Source organism: Corvus kubaryi, unplaced genomic scaffold, assembly GCF_017639235.1.
Source record: "Corvus kubaryi isolate FWS band 111438036 unplaced genomic scaffold, C.kubaryi_AGA036_p1.0 split3-73, whole genome shotgun sequence".
NCBI classification, from domain to species: Eukaryota; Metazoa; Chordata; class Aves; order Passeriformes; family Corvidae; genus Corvus; species Corvus kubaryi.
Genome location: NW_024582091.1, coordinates 45,791,906 through 45,816,991, shown reverse-complemented (window position 1 = coordinate 45,816,991; position 25,086 = coordinate 45,791,906). Strand labels below are relative to the sequence as shown.

Sequence of the window (25,086 nt, the reverse complement as noted above, 5' to 3'; positions counted from 1 at the left end):
AGAAACTGATCACAGAGTTGAAAAGTTGCAATATATGTCCACAAAACTACGTATAGCAACAGGAAAAGGAGCAAGAAACTGGATAACAAGCTGAGAGATTCCACAAGAAGTTCATCTACAGGGGGACATGCTGTTAAATGCAGGTCTGGAGAAATCTATTTAGAGCAGATGGCTTGACAGAAGCTCATCAACCTAATAAAGCTTCTGTAGGGGATGACATTACAGCCTGAAGCCTCTTTCTTCCCACTAGGCTAAAATTCCTCATAAGAAATTTTTTTTACAAAAAATCCTAGGATTTATGGCCCTATGAGGATGACATGCTGAGATTCTTTCCCTTCTAAACAAGCCTGCAAGCCAGCATTTGAAACCTCTTCTGTACACATCCACTGCTATGAACTGTTAAAGGCTTGGCAGGAAATTTTAGTATTGCATCCCCTTGTTCCTAGCTTTTAGTGGAATGATCTTGATGAAATAGCTCTGCAGTGAAGCCTGGTTTTTAATGAAAAAGAAATGGAAGGATCTACAAAGTATAGCTCAGTGCAAGGTGAAAAAACCCACTTCAAAGCATAAAAAAGAAAGATTTGTACCCGTGATATTTGTATGTGTACTTCAATGAAATCAGCTTGAGAAGTACAATTCACAGAACATTCAACAATGAAGCAACATAACAAAAAAAACGGCCAAAAATTCTAAGTTTTAAGGTTATTGATTGCCTCATTTTGGCTATTATCTTAATTCCTGTTCTTTGGAATTAACAGACTGGAAAACAACAGAAGAAAATAACTGCCCCTATTTGAAACAAATTACTTTCTGGATCTTGTACTCTCAAGTAAGCATCAGTTCAAATGGTTTGAAAAGAAACATGACTTTGTATTTATTTTTATGGCTGCAGTCATGTGCCAAAACAGAAGTATACTTAAAAATGCCATAATGCAATAAAATGATGAACGTTCATTTTTATGCACGCTCTAACAAAAATGTTTGGAATTCACTCCATTGTGAAGCATGCAAGCTGTAAAGATATTTCATCTACTTTCTGATCATAAAAATAATCAATATTTGGCCATTCTAGCTTATGGAAGTTCATCCCTGATTAAAATACTGTGATCATGTATTGGAAGGCTAATGGAACTGACCAGGAAATCACATGGAAATAGAGTGGCTTATTATGGTCAAATACTCAAATATGATATGCAAGGCTTTAGACTGGGAATCAATAAAACTTTGGTAGTGATTCTGAACTTGGGAATCTATCAAGTCAGAAACAGTTTAGGCTTAAAAGAATTCTACGCTAATTCAGAGAGTTAGGACGTAACATTAAATTATGTGTTCATTCTAGAAACAAACAACGTAGAAGACAATGTGAGGTGATTCTAGCATCTTTTTTTGAAACAGAGAGTAATTATTATGAGAGCTTGACAAATAATTACTGTGATTAATTTTTTTTCCTTAAATGCTGGACTGTGTGCAGTCTGCCTGCAAAATGACCACAACATGTTCTTTTACTTATTTGAAATTATTATTTACCTTCTGTAGCAACATATTATCTCCCAGATCCTATTTTATTTAGAAATTAGTATTGCATCCTATAATCAGGAATAAAATATGCCAGATGATTTTTTTCTGTGATTGAATAGTTTGTATATGTAATCAGCAAAGACACTGATTTCAAATCCTAATATACCATTTGAAATCCATCTTATTATTTCATTAGCTAACTAAGATTTAACGCCAACAAAGGCATTTGAACGGTCAGGCTCAGTCTTTGTGCAATTATCTCAGTCTCAGTCAGCAGCACAGTTATTTTAATGGAAGATTCACAAACAGGGGAATGGAATGGCATGGAATGGAATGGAATGGAATGGAATGGAACGAAGTGGAACGGAATGGAATGGAATGGAATGGAATGGAACGGAGTGGAACGGAATGGAATGGAATGGAACGGAATGGAACGGAACGGAATGGAATGGAATGGAATGGAATGGAATGGAGTGGAATGGAGTGGAATGGAATGGCTTTTGATCTGTCTCAGCCTGGTAAGAGGCCATATTCTCATCTGGCATCATGTTACCCCAGTCCCAATTTATTCTTTGACTGATTCTTTGGAATTTCTTTTTGGGGCTTAGGATGGGTTTTGTTGGGGGGTTATTTTTGGGGAGTGGTGGTATTATTATTATTATTATTGTTGTTGTTGTTGTTATTTATTATTTTCTCTTCTTCTGTCCCCTTTCTTGGGAATATGACAGCAGGGAATTTAATTTGTTGCTGTTACTGTGTCTCACATAGCTTCTTCTGTCAGTTAGAGCTCAACAATAAACTGTCTCTAAGCCTCTATCAGACACAGGGTCCAACAAGTGTCCATACTCCCAAGGCCTCATGGAACCATTTTAATCTGATTATTATTTAATGTGGTTATTATTGCAGAGACTTTGGATCTGCCTTTGTCTCTTGCTTTCTTTACAGCCTTCTCCCAGTGCCATGTGGATCCTCACCAAGATTCTCTAAGGACCGGATTCCACAGAGACAATTTTCTACATGACCTGAACTCCTGGGGAGAAACAATTAAAAAGAAAGAAACCCCAACCTTCAGCTTTCCCCTCGCCCTCAGGTAGCAATTTAATCTTGCAGCCTTACTCGTACACTCAATTAAAGACATATTTAGAACTACTCTTCTTAACAGATCAGTTATTTGGAACAAGTCTAGCAGATAATAAGTTGCTGCTACTCTTACATGAGACAGGAATGAACACACTTAAAATCAAATTCCTTTACAAATGTAAAGACATGTATGCAGATTTTATGCTATTTGGCTAGTTTTAATGAAGTTTTTCACTCTTAATAAAAAGAAAAAAAGTCAGGCCAGATACCCTTGTAGATGTCCTATTGTAACACACTATGGTAGAAAAATGGAAAGTTCAGGAAATAGGACTGATTATATTTCAGGTGTCACGCTTTTCATAAGAAGCCTGAGACCTTATCTGAAAGAAAGAGATGGAACTCAGTAATTGTGCTGCAGCTTTCAGAACATTAACCACCTTACAATACTTAAATTAGTAACCTGAATACATATTCAGGCACCTAATTAATTGACTTGATTAATGCCTGAACTTCTTTAGCTGCTGTTGACTTTCATGGAAATTATGGGATATCAGTACCCTTAAAAATCAGGTCAATTTATCTAGGTCTCAGAGCATGCACTGGAGGAGCCTAATTTTGAGCATTTTCATCAGAAAATACTGGTTCAGAGTCGAAAATAAGCAATTTCATATTGACCACAGAATGTATTATCACCAAATAGGGCAAAGGAATTAACAAGAAATCCATTCTCAGTGTATGTTAAATATTTGACAGCAGCGCAACACCCAAAACAAAAAGTCCACGTGGAAAAATATGATGATGGTAATAAAAGACACATATTCATCTGTGCTCCTGTCTGGCATGGAGACAGAAAATGGAACAAATGACAAACTCTCTTCCCTCTATTGATCTAGATTTGTAAACGACTAAGTAGCGGCAGTGGTTGTCAGTGTACAGGCATGAGATTCTGAGGACATCAAAGGTATGAGTCAAAATCTCATATTAACAGACCACATACTCCCCTCATGGTAGGACATAGACTAGCTGGCATAACTGGTCTTTGCCTATCTTAAATTCTAGTGGTTCTACATGAGTATGAAAAACAGCCATGAAAGATATCTAATATTTATTGCGCTTTAAATCACTATTGCTTTCAGAGGGGCTTCAGAATTCTTGCCTGACAGTGTACCACCCATCAGCCAGTACTACTGCTTTTCTCTTTCTCTTTCTTTTCTTTTTTTCTTTTTTATTATTCTAAGAGAACAAACCACTTCTTCCTCACTTCTGTTCTTAATGCTAAGGTGGTATTAAAACCACCAGTATTAGCTGTCAGAATACAAATCCATAGGAACACCAATGTGCCTTACTTCTGCAGAAATATAACTTACTCCAAATTTCTCCTTTGCCAAGTTTGCTGTTGGTTTTTGGATTTTGTTTTGTTTTTAATAGTCTGTATCCTCACACAAGACAGCCTCTGTCTGAAGGACTGGCTTCCTGGAGCCACATGTCTGCAGCTGATGGGATAGATATCCCATGTGCAAGGCCCAGGCTACACAGCAGCCCTGCAGCCATGCAGTTGCTTCCAGAAAAACTCCTGGCTTCCCAGGACCAAAGCCAGATGCTGCAGCTGCTCTGGAGCTGAGGAGCTAAGTGGTCTTGGCCACCCTAACAAGCTGGGCCATGTTATAATTTAACAGAGTGCACTCACAGTTTTTGGTGAAATTAAGCATAATTTTCAAATGATTGTTAGGACGATCCAAATACTCCCTGTAACCCTTGCGATATGCAGTAATTTAATCACAAATATGCAGATCACAAAGACCTACTTTATTTTCCCCTTAACTGGACATCCATCCAGAGCTGTGTTCAGTATGACAGAAATTATCCTTCTTAAAGCTAAGGTAAGATTAGGAGTTTCTGAACAATGTCTCCACGAGGACAATGCATCACTGATTAGCAGCAAACTAGAGCTAAGCAAATCAGAAGATAAAGTAAGTGGTCCTAATCTGTATTCACATGTTAAATTCAACAGAAAAACAGAAGCAGAATTCTTTCTGATCTGAAAGAATTTTAAAAGCATTCATTTTAGCCCACCTCTTTTTTTCCTGGGCATAGCCAAACGTGACAATGCAGAAAACACTGAAGTACTTGAGATCGCTCAAGAAAATGGGCCTTCATGATGTGAATTTTTAGACAAAATAAGCCTAGAAAAAGGAGCAGAGTAAGCTGGCCTTTGCAGAAAGTAGACAGTTCACTGAATAGCATGATGTGTACAGTCCTACTGCTTTAAAGAGAACAGCCCTGCTTTTTCATTCCTGTAGAGCTGAGCCTCAGTGCAGAGCTAAATTGAAGCTTTGAATTTGCGGGTTCCTCCAAAGCTACTTTCTACTGTATGAATCTCAAAAATCTCTGAAGGAAACCTTTTGAAATCATCTAGTCTAGTACTTTGCGGTGCTACAATGGATTTCTGGCTCAGCCAGCAACCCAGTTTAGCTGCAGTATCTTGTTGCTACCTGTTCTGAGCTTCCCCTCCCCCTCCCCAAGACCCTTGCCTCTGCCCATGTGCTCTGAACCCCTTTGTTCTAAGCGCGGGCAAAACCAAATGTAACTCAAGCTCTTTAGCAGTGTCTCATTGGCCGGTCACCCCGGGTCCGCCCCCAGTCCTCCCCTTTCCCCTTCTCCGAATAAAAGAGAAGATCAAGGGAGGCCCCGCCTCTCTGGCTTTGCAACTCTTTCTGCGAACATCTCTTGTTGTCTGTTTCTTTTTGAAAGCTGCTAACTGCGGCTTATCTATTTTAACTTAGGCGAATCGAGAGCTATATTTCTCCCTCTTTGCTTCTGCTGGTGGTATTAGCTTTGCAGCTGATACAGTTACCGATTTTAGAGCTACTAAAATGCTAGATTGCCCGTGCTACCTCTCTAGGCTGCTCGTGGCTTTCTAAGGCATTGAACTACAAGTGCTAGCCAGTAAAAAAGCTGAAAAGATACTTCCGCAGTATCTCACCATTTTTCCCTAGCTCTCTCTACACAAGCAGACTTCTGCGCTTCCCCAGACACCCCAGTATGAGTGGGAAAACAGAGATTTATTCTAGCAGCACTACTCTTCAGAGCGCACACCTTCCATCAGATTATTCTCCCTGTGTATACCAATACAGCATATTCTGACTAGGAAATTCTGTGGCTTTCATGGTTTAGGTTTTACCACTCAGGCTCATAATTTATTGTTCTTTATGCCACTGCTTGCCCACAGTCTTTTAAGAGGAACCCACTTATTTTAAGAACTCTGCTGGCTATTTTTCAGAAAATATCCTTGTGTACAAAGAGCATCTCTGGGCTGCAGCTAGACATGTGTGAGTGTGTGGGTCTGTGCCTACATGTGTTAGCCTCCACTGCATCTCCTTTGCACCTGTATTTATGGGGTAATGCTGCCAGTAATGACAATCTGTAAAATTGCAAGCTGACTTAAAACTTTCCACCTACAGGTAAAAGAGGAGAGGGAAGATATCATCTAATAAAAGACATGGGGTGCTGACAGAAGGCAGTTTGCCTTGTGTGCAGATCAGATACTTGTGTTATTTCATCTGACTGACTTACTGGTTTGGTTAAATGTTATCTCTCTGCTAATTGTTTTGATGCACAACCTGCACAATTGATTTCTAGGAACAAGACAATTTATTTTAATTGTGTGCTTTTGTCCTCACCATGCTCCTGATAAAATCATCTATGGCAATCTGAACAGTCAGGAGTGCCCTGTCTCTCTCTAGGCACAGGAGACAGGAGCCCTAAGGAGGCACAAGGGAGCATGATTCAGGTGTCCTCTTCCTTAGCAGCACCATCAGTTTACCCCTGTAATGGAGAAGGGTGAATGTCACAAACCTACCTGAGGATTTTTTTAACACCAGAAGTGCAAACTTCTACTGTTAAAATCCAAAATGGAAAATGCAGGCACAGATTCAGAAAACTTTTGTCATATGCTGCTGTAATATGCATGGCTCTGCAAATTGTCTTCTATGCTGTTTACAAAGGCACATGTATATTGCTCCTCTCCTTTATTTCATGATGATCTCATTTTTTGTTATGGATCCCCAAAGAAGAAAGATTTTTTTTTTATTGTATATTGATAGACAGCCTGGTTTAAAAGTATTTTTGGAAATAAAAAATGTAAGCTTAATATAGCTGCTTTTTTCCAAACGTGGAAACAAAAAGCTAGAACTAAATGAACAAAAACCTGGCCATAATGTCTTCTCCAAATAATTAATATGATTTATCACAGATAAGCACATTATTAATCCTCCTCATCTTCAAGCCTTAAAAGCTTCCTGTAGCATTGCCTGGGAAATAAAATGAGACTACAGCTCTCCCATCTTATCTGCTGTAAAAAAGCCTTGACTAAGAAAGGTAGCAACTAGAATATTTTCAGACAAGTTGTCCTCCGTGGGCTTCATTCTAGGTGCCCATTAAATTGAGATCAGTTTTGAGCACTGCTGTGATCACTAGGATCTTCTGCCTAATGCTGAGGAAAAAGAGTGTGATACAGCACCTAAGTATGTAATGAGAATGCAAAGCAGAGGAGAGCAAGGACAAGTCACAGGATACTTACTGTAAATACATATTTTAAAGAAATTATGGCATGTCAGTAGCTTAATTCCTTCTTCAAAAGCTTAAAAATATGTCTCCTATATATCACAAAGGTGATTGACAAGCAGTGGCTGACTTGGCAGAGTGCACACCAGGCTGTTGCCTTATAATTACTTTTTCTGAATTATTGCAGTGGCAGTGCTTCCTACTGTAGGTGCTTCTGCTGATAAAAAGTCTCATGGGACAGGTGCTTCATGGGGGAGCCCAGCAGATGTTGAGATTAAAAAAATGTTCTCAGAGAAACACCTACATGCTTGTTTGACACAGCAGGATGAGCCCTAATAATGTCTGCTGGGTCTAATTTATCCGACTCTGAAAACAACTCAGATCAACTCTCACTGGAAATGCATTCACTCCTTCAGAAAAGTGTAGAAAAATCAAGTAGACATCCTGGAGTGCATTGTCCACTGAGATGAGAAAAGGAAAATCCCATGTCATCTCATATAGATTCATCAAAATTGGGTGGGTCTTGAGAAGAAGTTCAGAGAACCTCTGAACTACATTACTGGTGGCCTGGATGTAATCTGAAAGATGCATTGGCCAAGTATAGCTGTGTCTCAGGATGGGAATAGGCAGCCATCAGTCTTCTATCTTCCCATCTGGTGCAGTAAGTGCAATCAAGGAGAACTTCACAAACAAAAACAGAAAAACAATCATGACAGGCATGAGCAGAGGCCCTGTAGATCTCCTAAAAAGATGTTATTATCCTTGCCCTTGTTTCAGCCAAAATCAGTGGAATGGGCTGTAGCCAAGACTGTAATGTTATTTGATACCATCTTACATCATTGCCAAGGTGAGGGAAAGGGCCTTGTTCTTACATTCCCCTCCCGTGGGAGAAAAGGTGGTGTGGTGGGGAAGAGTTGGTCGGTATTTGTTGCAGTTTTCCATGTAAACCATCTCTTTGTTTCTTTGTCTTATACTTTTCATTCTTGTTGTTCTGCTATTGTTCACTTTCTTATTTAATTTTTATTTCCAGTAAATTTTTCTTATCTTAACCCCCTTTCACCTTCTGTGCCTCTAATTCTCTACTCCATTCCTGGACTGGGAAGGGGTGGGGGGGAAAGTGGGTGAGTGAGTGAGTCGCATCAGGTTTGGGAGAGTCTTGGTTGAGGCACTGAATTGGGGAGTACCATTTCTAAACCACAGATATCCTATGTCAGAAAACCCCAAACCTTTCACTAAAATTATATGAACTGCATGTCTGGATGGGATAAAACCAGTCACTTTTTAATGAGTGGGTGATTATGGTGGCAAACACTTAGGGATGCTTTTCAGAGAAATCTTAACTAGAGGCAAAAAACTCCACCTGACATCAGAACCACTTGTTGAAATGAGTCGATTTCAAAGTTTGGGTATAATATTCCACAGACATAAATACACTATTCCTGTACTTGAACTGGTATTTTCATGTAACACTGCACAGATTTTTGTATTGCTGTATGGGTCTCTAATATTTAAACCACCTTTGCACAGGGCTCCACATCTCTTTCAGAGTATGGCTATACCAAATGTAGTCCAGTGACAAAATAATGTATATTCCCTGACATTTTCATCTCAAGAAGTATGAGTCTGCATTATTTATACCAAAGCATAAATGCCTCTTCTGGAATATTTAGCCTTCTTCCCAAGATTCCTCTGCTATCATTATGTTCTGCCCATGATTTGATATGTTAGGAGGATTTATGGTGGTCATCCAGAACTGGTTAGGTGTGATGAAAATTTATGTCTGCTGCAGAAAGGAGATGGGAAAAGATACATCTTCCTAGGACCAAATTTGACACAAGAATAGGGTGGACGTACAGATCCTTGGTAGGAATGATGGCAAGCAGCATCCTGTAAGCAGGATGGTAACAACAGCACAACCAGTGACTGAGGCATGTGGTTACCTAACCACTACCACCATCCTTTACTTGGCATGCATCAGGCTGCATCTAGAACACTGCACATGGTTTGTGAATCCCTAATAAAAAAAGACACTGATAACCTGGAGTGCATGCAGCAGAGGGCCATCAAGATGATCTGGAGCTGCATTCCTTGCCTTTGAGGACAGACTGAAGGACCTGAGCTTGTTCAGCCTGCAGGGGAACCTTACAACAGCCCCTCATACCTATGGGGTGGTTATGAAGAAGAGAGGGACAGGTTTTTAATAGTGAAGCCTGGTGGAAGAATAAGAGATGATGGGCGCATCTTGAAACAAGAGAAGTTTAGACCGGATATGAGGCCAGACTTTTTCACATTCAAGCAGTGGAACAGGTTGCCCAGACACACTGTGCAACCTCCCAGACATGCTGTGCAGCCCTGGAGGTTTACAAGGCCTGATCAACCTCGTCTGAACTGATAACTTACACTGCTTTGACAGGGAGTTGGACTACAGTCTTCCAGAGCTACCTTCTAGACAGTGATCCTGTGATCCTTGTGACTCTGGATGCACTCAGACTGATTGCTTGCAGTTCTCTTGGACCAAGACAGGAATTAGCAGATAAAGCAATCCTTATGGCATGACCAAAGTATGAGTAAGCATCCTAAAGGGAACTTGGACTATGACCTCCTTTGGAACAAAAAATATCTACATTTCTTGTTCTTGTCTGCAACAAATACATTCACTGACAAATAACCCTTCTTCACAAAGATCAATTGAATCAATGAATGAATCATGAATTGCCCACTTTGTTCCACTTTGCTCTATTGAAAAATGTTTGTGCTCATTGCCTGCCAATGTATTTTGTTGTCCCAGCAGATGAACTGCTGTGAGCATAATCTGTTATTTGCATCAGTTCCATTACCAATTTCATAACTGTCTCTTGTGGTGCAGAGGAGGATTCATCCCACCTGGTTTACATAAACTCCAGCCATTGTATTATCTGCCAGGAGGAAAATAAGGCATTCTGTAAAAAAGCAGTTAGACATCCCTACAAGTGTTTGCACTGCACTGAGTTCTACACCATTTCTGTGTGAGTATGACTTGCATTTAATTTTGGTCAACGTGGGCTCACCATGTACAACAGAGAAAGATTTGCCAGTGAAATTTTGTGTGAAAAAAACACTTCCCTTACATTTGAGCTATCCCATCAGGGAGAAAACGTCCTACAAATTTATTAGAAAAATATTTGAACTCTATTACCTCACATAGACAGTCTATCATCTAACCTTGCTGTCAGTGTACAATCTGCAAAATGTGGAAAGGGCTGAGTTTTCTAATGAACTGAGACAAGTAGTGACTGTTCCTTGGGGCAGTGCCTGAGGCTGTGTGCTAAGGGAACCTTCTGTCAGGTCAGTCCTGAGTCAGATAGTGTCTCAGTACCTCAAATTCAGAAACAGCCTTTTTTGTTCCTGTTAAAACACTTTGTTCTGTTCTGACTTTTCATCTGAAGGGCATGAGGAATGATGTGAACTTCTGAATTCCACTGTGAATAAGGGGTCCATGCAGAGCTGTAGGACATGCTTTGTTTCCTACAGACTGTAGCAGCTACATGGGATCCATTAAAAGTACCTTAGTGGCACAGGCAATTTAAGAACAACTCTGTACTGGAAGTGGTTTTGGCCTGCTAGATATCCAGGAAACTCTAGGAGAATATCCATATACAAATATGTGTTTTCTACTGTGGTAAGTTAACTTCAACTGGCTGGCAGGTGCCCACCAAGCCACTCTCTCACTCCTCCCCCTCAGCAGGACATGGGAGAAAAATATATAAAAAAATTTTAAAACCCTTGGGTCAGGTTAAAGGCAGCTTGATTAAAAAAACAATGACCATGTATAGAAGAAAAGGAGAATGTATTCTCTAACTCTGTCAGCAGATGATGTCCAGTTGCTTCCTGGGAAATAGGGCCTCAGTTGGTTGCTTTGCAAGACACATGCCTTAATAACAAATGCTCTCCCACCTTCTCATCCTTTCTCTCATCTTTTATTGCTGACCATGACACCATATAGTGTGGAACCTTTCGTCAGTTTGGGTCAACTGTCCCAGTTATGTCCCCTCCTGACCTCTTGTTCGCTCCCAGCCTACCAGCCTTTGAGGGTGGGGATATGGGGTGGGAGAGAGCTTCAATGCAGCATGAAAGCTGCTCAGCAGCGCCCTAAAAAACTGGTGTGTTACCAACCATTTTCTAGCTACCAATACAAAGTACAGCACTATGAGGGCTGCTGTGGGGAAAGTTAACCCCATCTCAGCCAGATCCAATGCATCTACATATAAGAAAGTTTCTATACTTGAACCCTACTGAGGAAGAACATCTCCTATAGCAGCTGGAGAAAGAGGGAAGGAAAGAGAGAGGGATAGGAAAAGTCATTCCCTTACAAGAGCCACTTGGCTTAAACATTGCAAAGAATGAGTCAAAAATAGCTCCCACTCATTTGGCTGCCACCCAAGTGGGAAAAGTAAGTTGTTTAATTTTTGCAAGAAGGGATGATCCAAAAGAGCAGTAATTGCAACAGTCTTGATGGATTTCTTCTCTTCCCAAGAATTTGTTGCTACTACAACATAGTTCTAGTAATCCAGACAAGCTATTTTGAAAATGTGGCAAACTGTTAGGCATCCTACAGCCTACACAGAATAAAACACACTTGGACTTTCTTCCTTCCAATAATGCTTAGACCAGATAGACCTTTTTTCCCCAAAACATGCATGTACATTCAGAGCTCAGTGTAACTTGAGAGTTTCTGAAGGACACCACCAGTCTTCTCAGAGACTGAATGAGGGAATTCAAGCAGTAATTCCTCTCATCTCAGAGAACAGAGATTTCTAGGAACTAGCTTTCTCTTGCTTGGTAGAGAGTATGCAATCCCAAGGTAGTGCTGAGTCAACAGTAACAGGGTGTGAGAAATTGCAAATGCAGCAGCTGTAATTACTTGAGGAGAAGTCCTTGCCTATCCATGAATGATAAAAATTGAACTTCACATGCCAGTGGCAATTCTAAATAAATCACTCAGTAAACTGATTAGATTGTATATGAGTAAATTATAATGGGCAGGCAGTAACTGAAGATTCTCAATAAATACAAACTTTGCTATTAATCTCCTTTTTAAAACAGATAGGTTCAAATATTGTGAATATTTTTTAATAAGGTATTCAAAGAACAATGCTGTCTTGTGGGGTTTTTTTTTTGTTGTTTCTGGCTGCTCCTAGCAGCCTCTTGATGGGTAAATACAATTACACTATGCTTGCCTATCACAAGAACTTTTGTACATGGTTTTCTTTTTCATTATACAGTTTCCCGAGAAGTTAACTCTCCAGACATGGAAAATGAACTTGAGCAGTATGTCCTTTGATAAGTGCTGTCTATGCTAAAGTATGGGTGTGCTTTGTTCTCAGTAAGGACTAGCAGTGCACTTCTGTAATACAAAAGAGATCATGACCCAGAGACAGTCACAACACATGCTAATAATATGCAAGGACTCCTGGGACCACAGGGGACTCAGCTTTTTCCATGGTGCAGGGCCCTGTGTGCCTTTTCACAGGAATATTGAGGGTATACTTGAGGTAGGAGTAAAAGCTCTTAGATATACTGGAATTGATACCAGTACTGGATACTGATTATTTTCCTAGGGTGATATAGGTGTGGCAGCAGTACTTAAATCTGTAGTACCACAAAAAGTCAGAACATCATCTATTGGCACTTTTAATGGGTTTCAAATATTAGTGCTTATTATTTATTGAGCAGCATGCATTTTCTCCTTCAAATTTGTGTATGGAGATACTTTGTGAAGGAGGAAAGAGGCAATCCAGACTCATTTTATTAACAGAGAGTTTGTGAAAAGGCCTGCCTCCAAATCTGTGAGAAGTAAAGAACGTGGTTTCTTGGCACTTTCATACTGGACTTTCTTGGAGAGAAAGTCTCCACCAAACAGCTTTGAAGCTGCTAGTATTTAAAGTGACATTCTTAACCTTCCAGAAATGTCAGATAAAGACATATGCACAGAAAGCTCTGGAGGTGACAGAAAGTCAGCAGTCAGATCTGTGTAGTTAAAGAAAAATAAATATTGTATTGCCCCCAGATTTGCTGGGGACACGTAGATCTCTTGATTCTGTAGGTATGTCATTATTGGGAAAGATACCTTGTGATGCTTCCCTTTGGTGATTTGAGACATTTATGAACTTTTTAGTTGTGTGTGATAAGTCTGAGGGTTATCAGTGGTACACCACCAAATTTAAGACCTGATTGCTTTCCAGCAACGACTAAGAAGTACCACATATTTTGAGGTTTCATGCAAAAATTTACAGCTTTCTAGAGGAGGGAAAGATGTCTGAATGCCTGACTTGACACTGATAACTGTTAGAGTCTACCAATGTAGACAAATGATTTTGTGTTTCACTAGTATTATCAGAATGTAGTGGTCCCTGACACCTTGAGAAGCCCAGAACACTAGGCAGACATGTAATGATACCTCTTCAGACCCTCTGCAATGTCCAGTGACTTCAAACCTGGGACATCCTGAAAAGTTTGGGGTGGGGTATTTTTTAATAAAGCAGCTCCCATTTGTTTTCTTCTGTGAATTTTTTTTTTTTGCTTAAGTACAATTTTAGAATCTACAGCAATTGCTGTCTGAAAACTCACCTACACATTCTATGCAGAAGTGCCCCATGTTGGCCATTTTGAACTCACCACGTGGTGAGTTCTCTTGCCTTTGATCCACCAGATGAAGGGTGACTATGCCGGTTCAGACTCAAGTTTTTAGTTTCATAACCAAAGAGAGGCTGGATAAAAAACTACCCATGTTTATAACAGCTGCTGAGATGCCTGAAAATTAAGCCTTTTCTCATCAGCATGAAATTTATTTGTGTAAATGGAATGAACGGAACAGTGCAATTTTAAGCTTCTTTTCTCACAAAAGAAGGTTGTGTATTTGCACTGTGCATCAATCACTCAACTCTCCTTAGCAATTTTTGCCCTTGTTGGCCTATATTAACTCCTTTGTCTGAGTCGAAGCATTCCTAAAGCCGATTAAATATTTACACCAAAAATCAACATTTTGGTAAAGTCCAAAGTTAGTAACTCCTTTCAGGAAAAATTATCAACACGGATTTAGCCTGTCTGGCTTGCCATTAGTCCCGCAGCACCCAGACTGGCCAGCCTGCCTGCTGGTCAGCACATCAACCCAGTTTTAAGTCAGTGACAGTATTTGATAATGTGCCTCAATGGTGAATAAGGGAACTGGGGAGAAACAAAAGGTACTGTGGAAGTTTTTATTAGGAAGTATTACTGATGGAGAAGGAAAGAACTAGAAACTGTGGGAATCCAGCTCAGGAAGCGTGTGAAGACCAACTGAGATTACTGCTAGGGGATAGAAGAGGTCAAAATGTAAAGAATATGACTGAAATAGACAGGAAGCAAGGCTTCATTAGTTTTGTTTCTAATGAAATAACTTCCTTAATATCAAGTATACCCTTTTGACTAGAAATTAAGCATTTACAAACTACAACCAAAATATATGCAAAAATCATTCAGCAAGGATTTAATAGAAATGTAATCATCACTCAATTTACTAATAAATTTAATCTTACTGAAACATTTCAGTTTATTTTCTTGGATTTTGAATGAAAGATAAAACCTGTCTATGCACAGGTACACTTCCCTTGGCTATGAGGTAAGAGTTACTTCCATGTGTATGATGTGTTTTTTATGTGAATGCTACACAGTAGAAGCAAACTGTGTATGTTTTACTGGGTTAAGAAAAAAAAAGATAAAGCAGATTACTGGCCAAGTTTAAGACTCATCAATTTTCCTTAAAATTGGTTTTCTGCTGTAATATTGTCTGTGAAATTCCTGATTACTCAGTTGATCAGAAAAGCTGACTTTGAGGAAAAAAAGCATAAATTTGTTCTTATTTTTGTTAAAATTTCATGGTTCTTTATTTTTTACAGGCCATACTACAAACTTAGGCACTCCTGTCAGCCTTAGCATAGCCCTAAAACAAGAAAAGGGGGTAAGTCACTCTATAACAGAGCAGAACTAAATTGAGAGGAGGCTGTGCAACCAACACCAGACATACTCCCACCAGGGCCGGGATTATTATCTGTACAATTTGAGGTCATCATCTTTCTTTGCATAAAACCAAACAAAAATAAACAACAACAAGCATTTAATTAAAAACAAACAAGCAAACCAAAAAAATCAAACAAAAAGCCAACAAAACAATCACAAGAAAAACCCAAACCAGAACCAAGGACAATTTTTTGCCAGGGCACAGATTCAAAAACTGGAAAAAAAATTTAAAATATTTGACAGGTTACCAGTGCAATTCTTCTGGAAGTTAGGATTCTCTTGAGGGTGCCCTGGAATGCGGCACTGAAATCTGTGCTGCCAGAACTCAGGGAACCAGGGGTTGCGCGTGTTGGTGTCCAGACGCAGCTTCAGGTAGTAGTCATCAAACGCCAGCACCTCAGGAGACTGCAGTTTGATAGTAATGCCTCCATTTGCTTCGGGTTCATAACCTTCAATGACTTCATCTCTGTCTGCCCAACCGTCACTGAAAAGAGGCAAAAATACCCTTATTACACAAAGACAGAAAGCTTGTTTTGAAAAAGTGACCAGCCAAAGGCAGGCTGGCACCCTTGGAAGAAAGTGTTTAATGGGGAATCTAAAGATGTAAAATTCAGGCAGAGAAAGCAGAGCGATAGCAACTTGTAATGAGCAGTCTGACTGATTTCGTGCAGAGTCCTCATTAACTCATCCAGAATAATGAGGATTTATCCTTGTCCTTCTGGAAAGGTTATTTTGGCATAGCTTGTGCTGTGATGTCTCTGTGACTGAAGAGATTCTGCCTAATTTCTGCTGTTCTGTAAGAGGTGGAAACTGAGAAAATTAATGTTGATGAAAAGGAAAACGAGCCAGGAGCCTGGATGTTTTTCAAAATAGACCTCAGCGTGCATGGATTATACAGCTGGAAGAGCAATTCAAATCAAACATGAAGTGAGAAATGCATTCTGTTGGAAGAGAATTGAGTAAGACTGCTCGACCAAACTAAAAAGAAAACAACATGCTATTCTCACACTGCATGGGATTTGTTACAACATGCTTTTTTCCCTCTCCTCCTTCTTCTTCTTTCTTTTCTTTTTGGTTTAATTAAGAAACAACAGCTTTCTACTTCTCTGCTCATATATGAGATACTTTTGAAAATCGGAAGATAAAACTCTTGACAACATTATTTCATGGAAAGTCTATCTTAACAGGTTTGAACAAAGTCCATTGGGCTTAGCATCTGAGCTTTAGTTTAGTTCTTAGTTCTTTTTCTCCTTCTTTAGGAGTCCATTGATTTAGTGTCATTCTCCAGTTCTTATTAGGGTCCCCTAAGAACAGTGCTTTTACAGTCTAATTTAAGTGCAAATAAAAGTCAGCCATTGCTTAATCTTAAAATGCTGGGCATGTAATGAGAGAAATAGATTATTCTGGCACCTCAGGTCTAGGAATATTGCACTCAGAATCAAATCAGCTGCACTGCTTCTGCGAATACCAGACAGATGAAGCACTTCCAGCAGCAGAGAGCTCAAGAGGAAAAATGCAATTGACCACTGAGATAAGTCTCAGAGTCACCCAAAAGAAGATTGCATCCTGAATTACAAACAGACTGAAACAATGTCCTTGTTAGAAGCCTCTTACACACAGCCTTGAGAAGAGTGCTGTGGTGCAGACCATTACCAGCTGAAGGCATTTATGAGACACTCAGCATACAGGTGCCTGGGAATCCACAAAGGAAAATAGGCATGATTTGAAGTAGCAAGCTCTGGCACAGTCCTAGTCAAACAGCTGTAAGGTGACTATGCACTGGGCATGTGTGAGCCTCTGGTCCTCGGCCACAAGACTAAATAGCTGCATGGTTTAGTTGGCTTTCATACTAACTGCTGTATCTGTCTGTGCTCTAAGCACCTGGAAAGAAAATGGCATTTCTTCATGAAAATACAGGAAAACCCACGTGTAGTGGGTTGAACCTGAGCTGATGGACAGGTTTTTAGACTAATGACGCTTCTCACAATTTACATATTTAAACCACATGGAAAGGCAGGAATTGTCTTTCGTTCAAGCTGGTCTGCCGGAAGGTGGAGGGGCCTCTGAGCCTCCGGGCCCCACCGGGCCGGGCCAGGGCCCCTGCTCCCCCCCTTTCCCAACACCGCAGCACGGACCCTGGGTCACTGGGGGGGAACCGTCCCAGAGCCGCAGGCAGCTCAAACCAGCCATGGACTGCTCACAGCTAAATCCATCTGGCATGGCTTCCTGGGACCGGCGGATCCCTCTCCTCCATGCGGAGCCGGCGGAGCCAACGGGAGCTGGCAGAGCCTCCTGTCTGCAGCCAGCACACTTCGTGCTGAACTGAAGAGGACACCACGCAGCCAGCAGCACAGAGGGAGCAAGGCTTTCTCCACTGTAAAGCCTGAACAAGAACACCCTTCAACATGGCGGCGTCAGAGTCAAAGAGAAGTGAGTCACGTGGGACGGAGCTGAGCATGGTGACGGGAGAGAAGAGGGCGGTGCCGCAATTCTCGCGCGCAGCTTAAAAAACTTCTTGCATGCTGTGGTAAGAAACTGTAATATCACAAACTGTCTCTTTAATCCATTTGGAGTACATGGAGGGATGAAAAGTTCACGTGTGGCCTGTGAAAATTGTGAAGAGTGCCTACGCCAGGCTATACAGAATTATTGAGAGGCTTTTTAGAGACTTATGGCGAAAAAAAGCCTTTGTGTTCAGGCCAAAGTAATTCATCCTTAACAAGATTAATAACCCCATGCGATGGCCCATGTGTGTCAGTGTGAAGGAACTGTGAGATTTTCATGGAAGAGATGTTTTACACCACAGCAGATTGTTTCTTTGCGGGCGGGTCTGCAGTTTGGGAACCATGTGCAGCTGAAGAAAACCCTTTTTTCCTTAAGCATATGAAAGAGACTTATCAAGAACTGCAACACTGACTAAAATCCCATGTTCTGTTACCCTTTGTGTGAGTTGGGTAAAAGGAGGAAAGTGCTGGAAAGGGGGAGGGGGTTTGCTTTAATTTCTTGTTATTTCTCTTTACTTTTAATTCTATTAGTAATAAAACTCTTTCTTTGTACTGCAACTGTTTAAGGTTTCTTAATGCTTTCTCCTAATTCTTATCTCACAGAAGGAAAATAAGTAATGCATAGATATTTTGAACCAAACCACTACACCATGTACTAAATTCTTTCCACATGGCAAACAAAATGCCAACCTCTATTATGGAAGTTATTTAAGCCATGGACATATGGCAGTGCAGAGTGATCAACATATTCCTTTCAACCTAGTCTCAGGAACTCACAAATCTGTACTTTAGCATGGCACCTTCAAGGCAGGATTTCCTCTCTGTTTTCCCCTTTGCCAAGGCCTTGCAGTAAAACTGCCCAGAATTTCCGAGTTTACAAACTGTTGACCAATATCTTCATGCAGCATGAGATACAAGTATGTGCATGTTGTATTTCGTGTATAAAAGCGGAGAGCTGGGGGAGATACAGGGTATAGGTCACAGGAGGGAGACAGTGATTTTGGAAGTATCCCAAAGGGACTCTCTCTGTCAAGGTGAACAGAAGCTGCTGGTCATTTCTTCCAACAGCCTGGGGTGCAGGTTACATAGTATTTTGTACTAATACAGCCCAAGTGATACCCACCTGGTTCAGCCTCGGCCTGGCAGCTGCACTTGAATTGCTACAGGGGTGCACAGAGTCAAAAACCTACAATTTTACAGTCCATCCCTGCTCCCTGCCCCAGCAGGCTGCCTGAAATTCTGGAGAGGGAAAGAAACCGCAGTTCAACATCTCTGCATCCGCTGACTCTTCACTTGTCCGTATGCTGAGGACAAATAATAAAATGTACCATGCACCCCTGACCACTTCATGACAGACCACAGTCTAGATAATCCTGGTCTAGATAACCTTACAAAGGTAAAACCGTGATAACTAACTTTCTAACATAATTCAAGATGGAAATTTTCACTAGAGAGGACAAAAAGACACAATACTTATTTTTTCTTATGTGGAGGAAATGTAGGAAAGAGATCAGTCTTACAGAATGAGTAATTGAGTCCTAATTGCATAATTACCTCATAATGTGTCACAATGTTTTTGGCTTTCAAACTATAGACTCAAGCAGAAACATTAGGAAGTCAAAAAGATTAAGTAAATTGAGCCATTTTTTACAAGAACTTCTTGAAATGAGGTAGTTTCACTACTGCTTGGATTCCTACCAGCCAAAGAATAATTATTTATTTTTCTTCCCCCCTTCCCCAAGATGTTTAGCTTGGAAAATTGCCACATACACTCTGAAGGCAAAACAGAGCAAATCTGCAAAGACAAAAGAAAGTGTACTTTGAGTCCTCTGAGGGCAGCTCATTGAAGAGTCCCCCTAAACTGGAACACAGATTTTCACCTAATGTTTGTCTCTTTCTGGCCCCAAATATTTTTTATTCTAAATTGTTAAATATGTCTGATAAGTTTTATCTTCAGCAAAATGGGAATAAAAAGCACTGGAATCAGAGAAAAAAAAGTTCCTATGTATTGGAGCTCACATGGGAGCTTTACTCTATTTTCAGTAAAGTCAAGGAAGCAAAGAGGAGTCCTCTGGTTTCTTAGGGGATCTGTGCCATCCTGGCAGCTACAGGGTGACTGAGCTGAAATGTGCCCTAGGGGGATGTGCAGCCCTACCACCAGCTGTGGGAAGATTACTAGAAACCTAAGATCCTGTTATAATACCTTTTTGTATTCCTTTTAGCTGTTTATATACATGTTAAAAAAAGATTGGCTGGAAGAATTGCACCCTTGGTGTCATATGAATAAATGGATAGTGGTCCAGAAGATGGTGGGGAAAAAAATGATGGTGTTTTGCTGGGCAACAGCACAATACTGATGTCCAGATGACAGTGAGAATGTCAGTGACAGAATCACATGACCAATAGCTGAGTCAACATAAAAATGAAATTTCTTTTTAAAAAGGAAGCACATACTATTCTTTTGTTGTCAGAACAAGTACATTCCACCTACTATCCTTCTTTCATTCTTCTGAATAGCAAGCAGCACTACACATAGCACTTTTTGCTAGCCCATCTCTCTGTGTGCCTTTAATACAGATTTCAGGAGGTGGCCCAATATCCATTACCCGAACTGTCATCCCTGGTAAGTGTCCATGCGAGTGACTTTCCAGCCTTGAAATGTGCTGGGTGTCTTGTGCAACTGTTGATCTGAAGCTCTGTGAGGGGGCTTAAAATGTGATGACAGAAACAGTGAGGGAGGGAAAAGCATGTGGGTGTCAAACTAGCAACCACTCTTTTTGCTCTTAGGAGAGAAAGAACAGCTTTTGTTATGGTTTTGTGGTGTTTATCACAATCAAAATGGTCAGTGATACTCTGCAAGCTGCTCTTGGTCCAAGTCCCAGTCTGGTGGCTGACATTAATGATAGCAAATCCAAATTTCAATATTCATTCACAAACAAAAATTGGAGGAAAGGGAAAAAGCCCAAAGCTACCCCAGAGCACCGCAAGTCCTATTTCTCATTATCACAGATGCTATTTTTTTTTTCAGTCGATCTACTGTTCTGTTCATCTGTGACAACGGACATCAATGAATTGTGGTTCAAGCGTCTTAGCCTCCCTATATTTTCTGAACCACAGTCACATATATTCTTGTGACTGAAACACTGGGAGAAATGGAATGGATTTCCAATTTCCTCTCCTCTTCCAAACATGAATAATGTCAGCTGCTTTTCACAAGGGCTGATGAGACAACCAGCAATCAGCCTTTCTATTTTCATCTCTTCAGGGCTTAACTCTTAAATGATGCAGCAGCAGCTCTGCTCTGCTTCTCAGCACAGCCCTCAGAGAGTTACTGGTCCAGATGCTTTTTCCAAACAGGCAAACCCACAAAAGTAAACATGCTTATGAGGATTGCTTGCCCTGTGACTATTGTGGGAGTTAGCACACTTTCACAGGTAAAGAAAACGAAACACATTTGTTAGTCATGGATACTGACTGGCAATTTGATCCCTGCACCCTTGAACAGTTTGATCTGACTGACCAAAGCTGTAGAGGGCAATTGATTTTGACTCCTCTGACTGGAGAGCTGCAACTCCCTTTGCATTAGCTGAGGTAATGTTTTCTTAAGAAGTTTTCATTCATGATAAGATATTTTCTTTTTCTTTGGACAAGTTATAAAAATAAAAGAAATTAAGAGCAAGAAGCCCTTTTAAAATGCTAAATTAATTATTTCTGCAATAATCCTTCTGCCTACAGCAGATATTCTTGTCATTATAAAACCAAATAGATCAGTCATACTAACATGATTTCCATCTCTTTAGTTTCCAGTGTTAAACCTTCACAGAGGCTCCCTGCAGATATCCTATTCAAACAGGGTAGCAGGGAACTAGGTGACCATAATTGTCACACAAAAGGCTCAGAATCAACCTTCTTGCCTTGTCTCCTTTCCACAAAACTAAAGTCCATGTCAGTACACCTTTCCTGTCATGTTGATATTCATCCCTGCAGACCCCACTGCTGAATTCCTTCTTGCCACGCTCCCAAGGCTCCCAACTGGCCTGCTGTTGTGTCAAACTTCTAATGCATTTACGTATGAGGACAGCACCACTCAGAGAATTCAACATTCAGTAAAGTGCCATGACATTTTTATGTGTCAATATCTGTATTTTTAAAGACAATTATTATATAAGGATTATATACATATATTTTTTTAAAGGCTGGACTATGTAATTGGAAGTTACTTTTTGCAAAACTGACTTTCTGTGTGGTAGTCAGACACTGATTTTTTAGAGGCTCAGACACTGCTTATGTAGAGGCATTTCAAAATGCTACAAAATCCAAAATAGTGGTAAGTGGCATTTAAATAATTTGTTATTTGATTCTGGAAAATGCCAGTGCTCTGCATTTCCAGAGCTGGTCAGACATGGAAGCCTGCAAATTTCACTTTCTCATTTTATAGAAGTTTTTTCTGACAGCACCCCACTGGAAAAGCCAGCACAGATTCTCCGGTCTGCATGCAAGAGTCATACAGCTGCGCTTTTTTACTGGCAGAATGGATGGAAACTCAGAGCTCAGCATAAGACTAACCCAAAAAGTGCCACTGTGGCAAGTGGAATAATTTCATAGGCCAAAAAAAGAGAAAAAAAAATCAGTGTTGCCACATGCTATGATCACAGGTGGCAGAATCAGGCCCAGAGTTACTCATGAACAGCTCCGTAGCTGACTGCTCAGTTGCCTTCTTCTGGGAGTAGATTTTTTAAAAAATTCTTTATTTCACGCGCCTGATGTGAAGAAAACATACGATTACCTTATTGTGAAGGAGGATGGGCCTGTTCTCTGGCAATAAGGAACACTACCAAAGATATTCAGTGTCTGTGTAATACATGCCTTAAACAGAAGATGCCACGTAAAGAAAATTGAGACTGTCCAACACTCATAAGTCAGCAACTCATGAAGTGACTTTCCTCCTTAGGTATATGCATTTTCAGTCAATCCCAGCAGTCAGCAATGTCAGCTAAAGAGTGCTGATCATTACTCCTAGTGAGTATTGTTGCAAACATGATAAACAAAGGGCCATTTTTGCACTTACTCATTTAGCTAATTCATTAGTATTACACACTTGCATCGAAGGGTGGGAGAGCTTTCCTCAGTTGCCAACAAGGAATTTTTAAAAAGGGTAGTTTTACTTTTACCTGTGTTATAAGTCCTAGCAATATTAGGAGAATAATCCCACAGCTACAGATAAGCCTGTATGTCACTGCGGGCAGGAGCAGGCTGAACAGCTGTGTACTGTCTGTCATTCTGTAACCTGAGGCCTGCTGAGAACTGACTGACCTCCTCAAAACCAGAAGAATCAAGTTCACTAAATTTTCTCAGCTGAAAGGAAAACGAATAGGTGATAACATACAATCATAGAATGGCTTGGGTTGGAAGGGACCTTAGAAGTCAATTAGTTGCAATTCCCTTTGCTAGACTAGGTTGCTCAAAGCCCCACCCACCCTGGCCTGGAACACTTCCAGGGAGGGGGCATCCCCAGGGGCTCTGGGAAACCTGCTTCAGTGTCTCACCACTTTCACAAAAAATAATTTCTTCCTAATATCTAATCTAAACCTATCCTTTTTAAGTTTAAAACCATTTCTCCCTGTCCTATCACTGCATGCCCTTGTAAAAATTTCCTCTACATTGTCTTGTAGGCCCCCTTTAGGTACTGAAAGGTGCTGTAGCCTCTGAAGTCTTCACTTCTCCAGGTTTAATAACCCCAACTCTCTCAGCCTGTCTTCACAGGAGAGGTTCTCCATCCCTCTGATCATCTTGGTGGCCTCTTCTGAACTTGCTCCAACAGGTCCAAGCCCTTCTTATGTTGGGTACCCGGAGCTGGACTCAGTACTCCAGGTGGGGTCTCACAAAAGCGAATAGAGTTGAAAAATCGCCTCCTTCAATACAGGCCTCAGTTGAGGCCAGTAGTTTGGCTCCTACATGTATGGATGGAGGTAGGCAGGAGTTATCACCTTACCGAGCTCCCGGTCTTTTTCAACCAGCATCATAAGGTACTGTGGGATTCCTATCTGTTTCCTTTTCCCACAAACTGTGCTGGGATCAAATGTGCCCCGAATTCCAGCCTTTAGATTTCTCCAGTTTGCTCACCTCCATAGGTCAGTCTTGACTAAAATGAGCTGAAAGCATGGGAATATCAGTTCTGGACACTGGAAGCATGAGAGAAAACAACTGAAGGTCCTTCTGGGAAAGCTTTAGAAATTAAAAAGAAGACTGCTGCTCTGACGATCTCACACACACGCAAGAGAAGGTACAAGAGGAGCATTTGGTGCCAGACTGTGCAGATTTTAGACTGAGAACTCACACAGCGCTACTATGGCACTGTGGGCTGTAAACCGCCCATGGACTATAGACTGAAGAGCGTGTCAAACCTGGGGATGGTTATCTCTCGAGAGGATCAGTGTGACTGAGGAAGAGACTGGTATGATTTACCAGTTAACCCTGCTCCATTTGAGACAGCTCTGTACCCATTATGGTTTCAACTCTAATGTCCTACAGGAGGTGCTATTTCCTGAGAGAAATTGACATATGATGTTTAAAAATAATTCCCAAGGCCACTTCCTGCAAGTGATTTGTCACATTTCTTGGTAAAATTTCTGTTCTTGTCAGGTCCTTCTTCATGACATTGCATACAACATCTTTCGCTTCCCATTCATGATTACTGAAAACTCTCAGTCACAGTAGCACATTAGTTATCATATTTCACACAAACAAAAAATGTTGGTAAGGGCTTGAAATTTTTATTTAGTCAATCAGGGATTTTTTTTGAATGAATGACACTCTGTAAAGAACCTAAAGTTGATAAATGATAGTTCACTATGTTTCAAATTATTATCATTCACTTCTGTGTGAATGTTCAAAGTTTTTGCACTGTTCATTTAAAAATGTAGATTATAACCTTGTGGACCATGATGGATTGTATTTTGCAAATATGTATTTACAAAGGTTTTAATTATCATATGTGGTGCATATATTTGCATGCAATTTGCATAATGTAATTTATCATGCAGGCAGTATCTTGGAGAGTCTTTACTGTCAAAATTCTTGATACGTTTGGCATTTTTAAATGTAGTTCCTGCTTTTATGCAGGAAAGTTTTTACCATTCTCAAGGGTGTACAATGCTGCATATCTTGGAAAATCAGCAACCATACACATATTCTCTAAAGCAATGGCTGATTTTTCAAAAGGGATACACACATGCTTTCACCACAGACTGACAAGTGGATTAAATCCTTGCACTGCATGTTTGAAATTCATAACACAAGGCATCATGATGAAAGCACAGTATCTTTTCCAAATGGAAGCATGTGTGTAGAGAAGAGTATCTAATTTTGAACAAACACACACAAATAG

General features: G+C 40.4%; 1 protein-coding gene across 5 annotated transcripts in view; it reads right to left on the bottom strand.

The window, feature by feature from the left end:
• GRM1 (glutamate metabotropic receptor 1) overlaps positions 1-25,086 on the bottom strand; it is a 190,876-nt gene that overhangs the window by 55,896 nt on the left and 109,894 nt on the right. For all 5 annotated transcript variants that reach the window (XM_042016768.1, XM_042016770.1, XM_042016772.1 and 2 more), the window contains exon 3: positions 15,444-15,679. In XM_042016768.1, the coding sequence (XP_041872702.1) occupies positions 15,444-15,679 (236 nt within the window). The remainder of the gene's footprint in view (positions 1-15,443; positions 15,680-25,086) is intronic.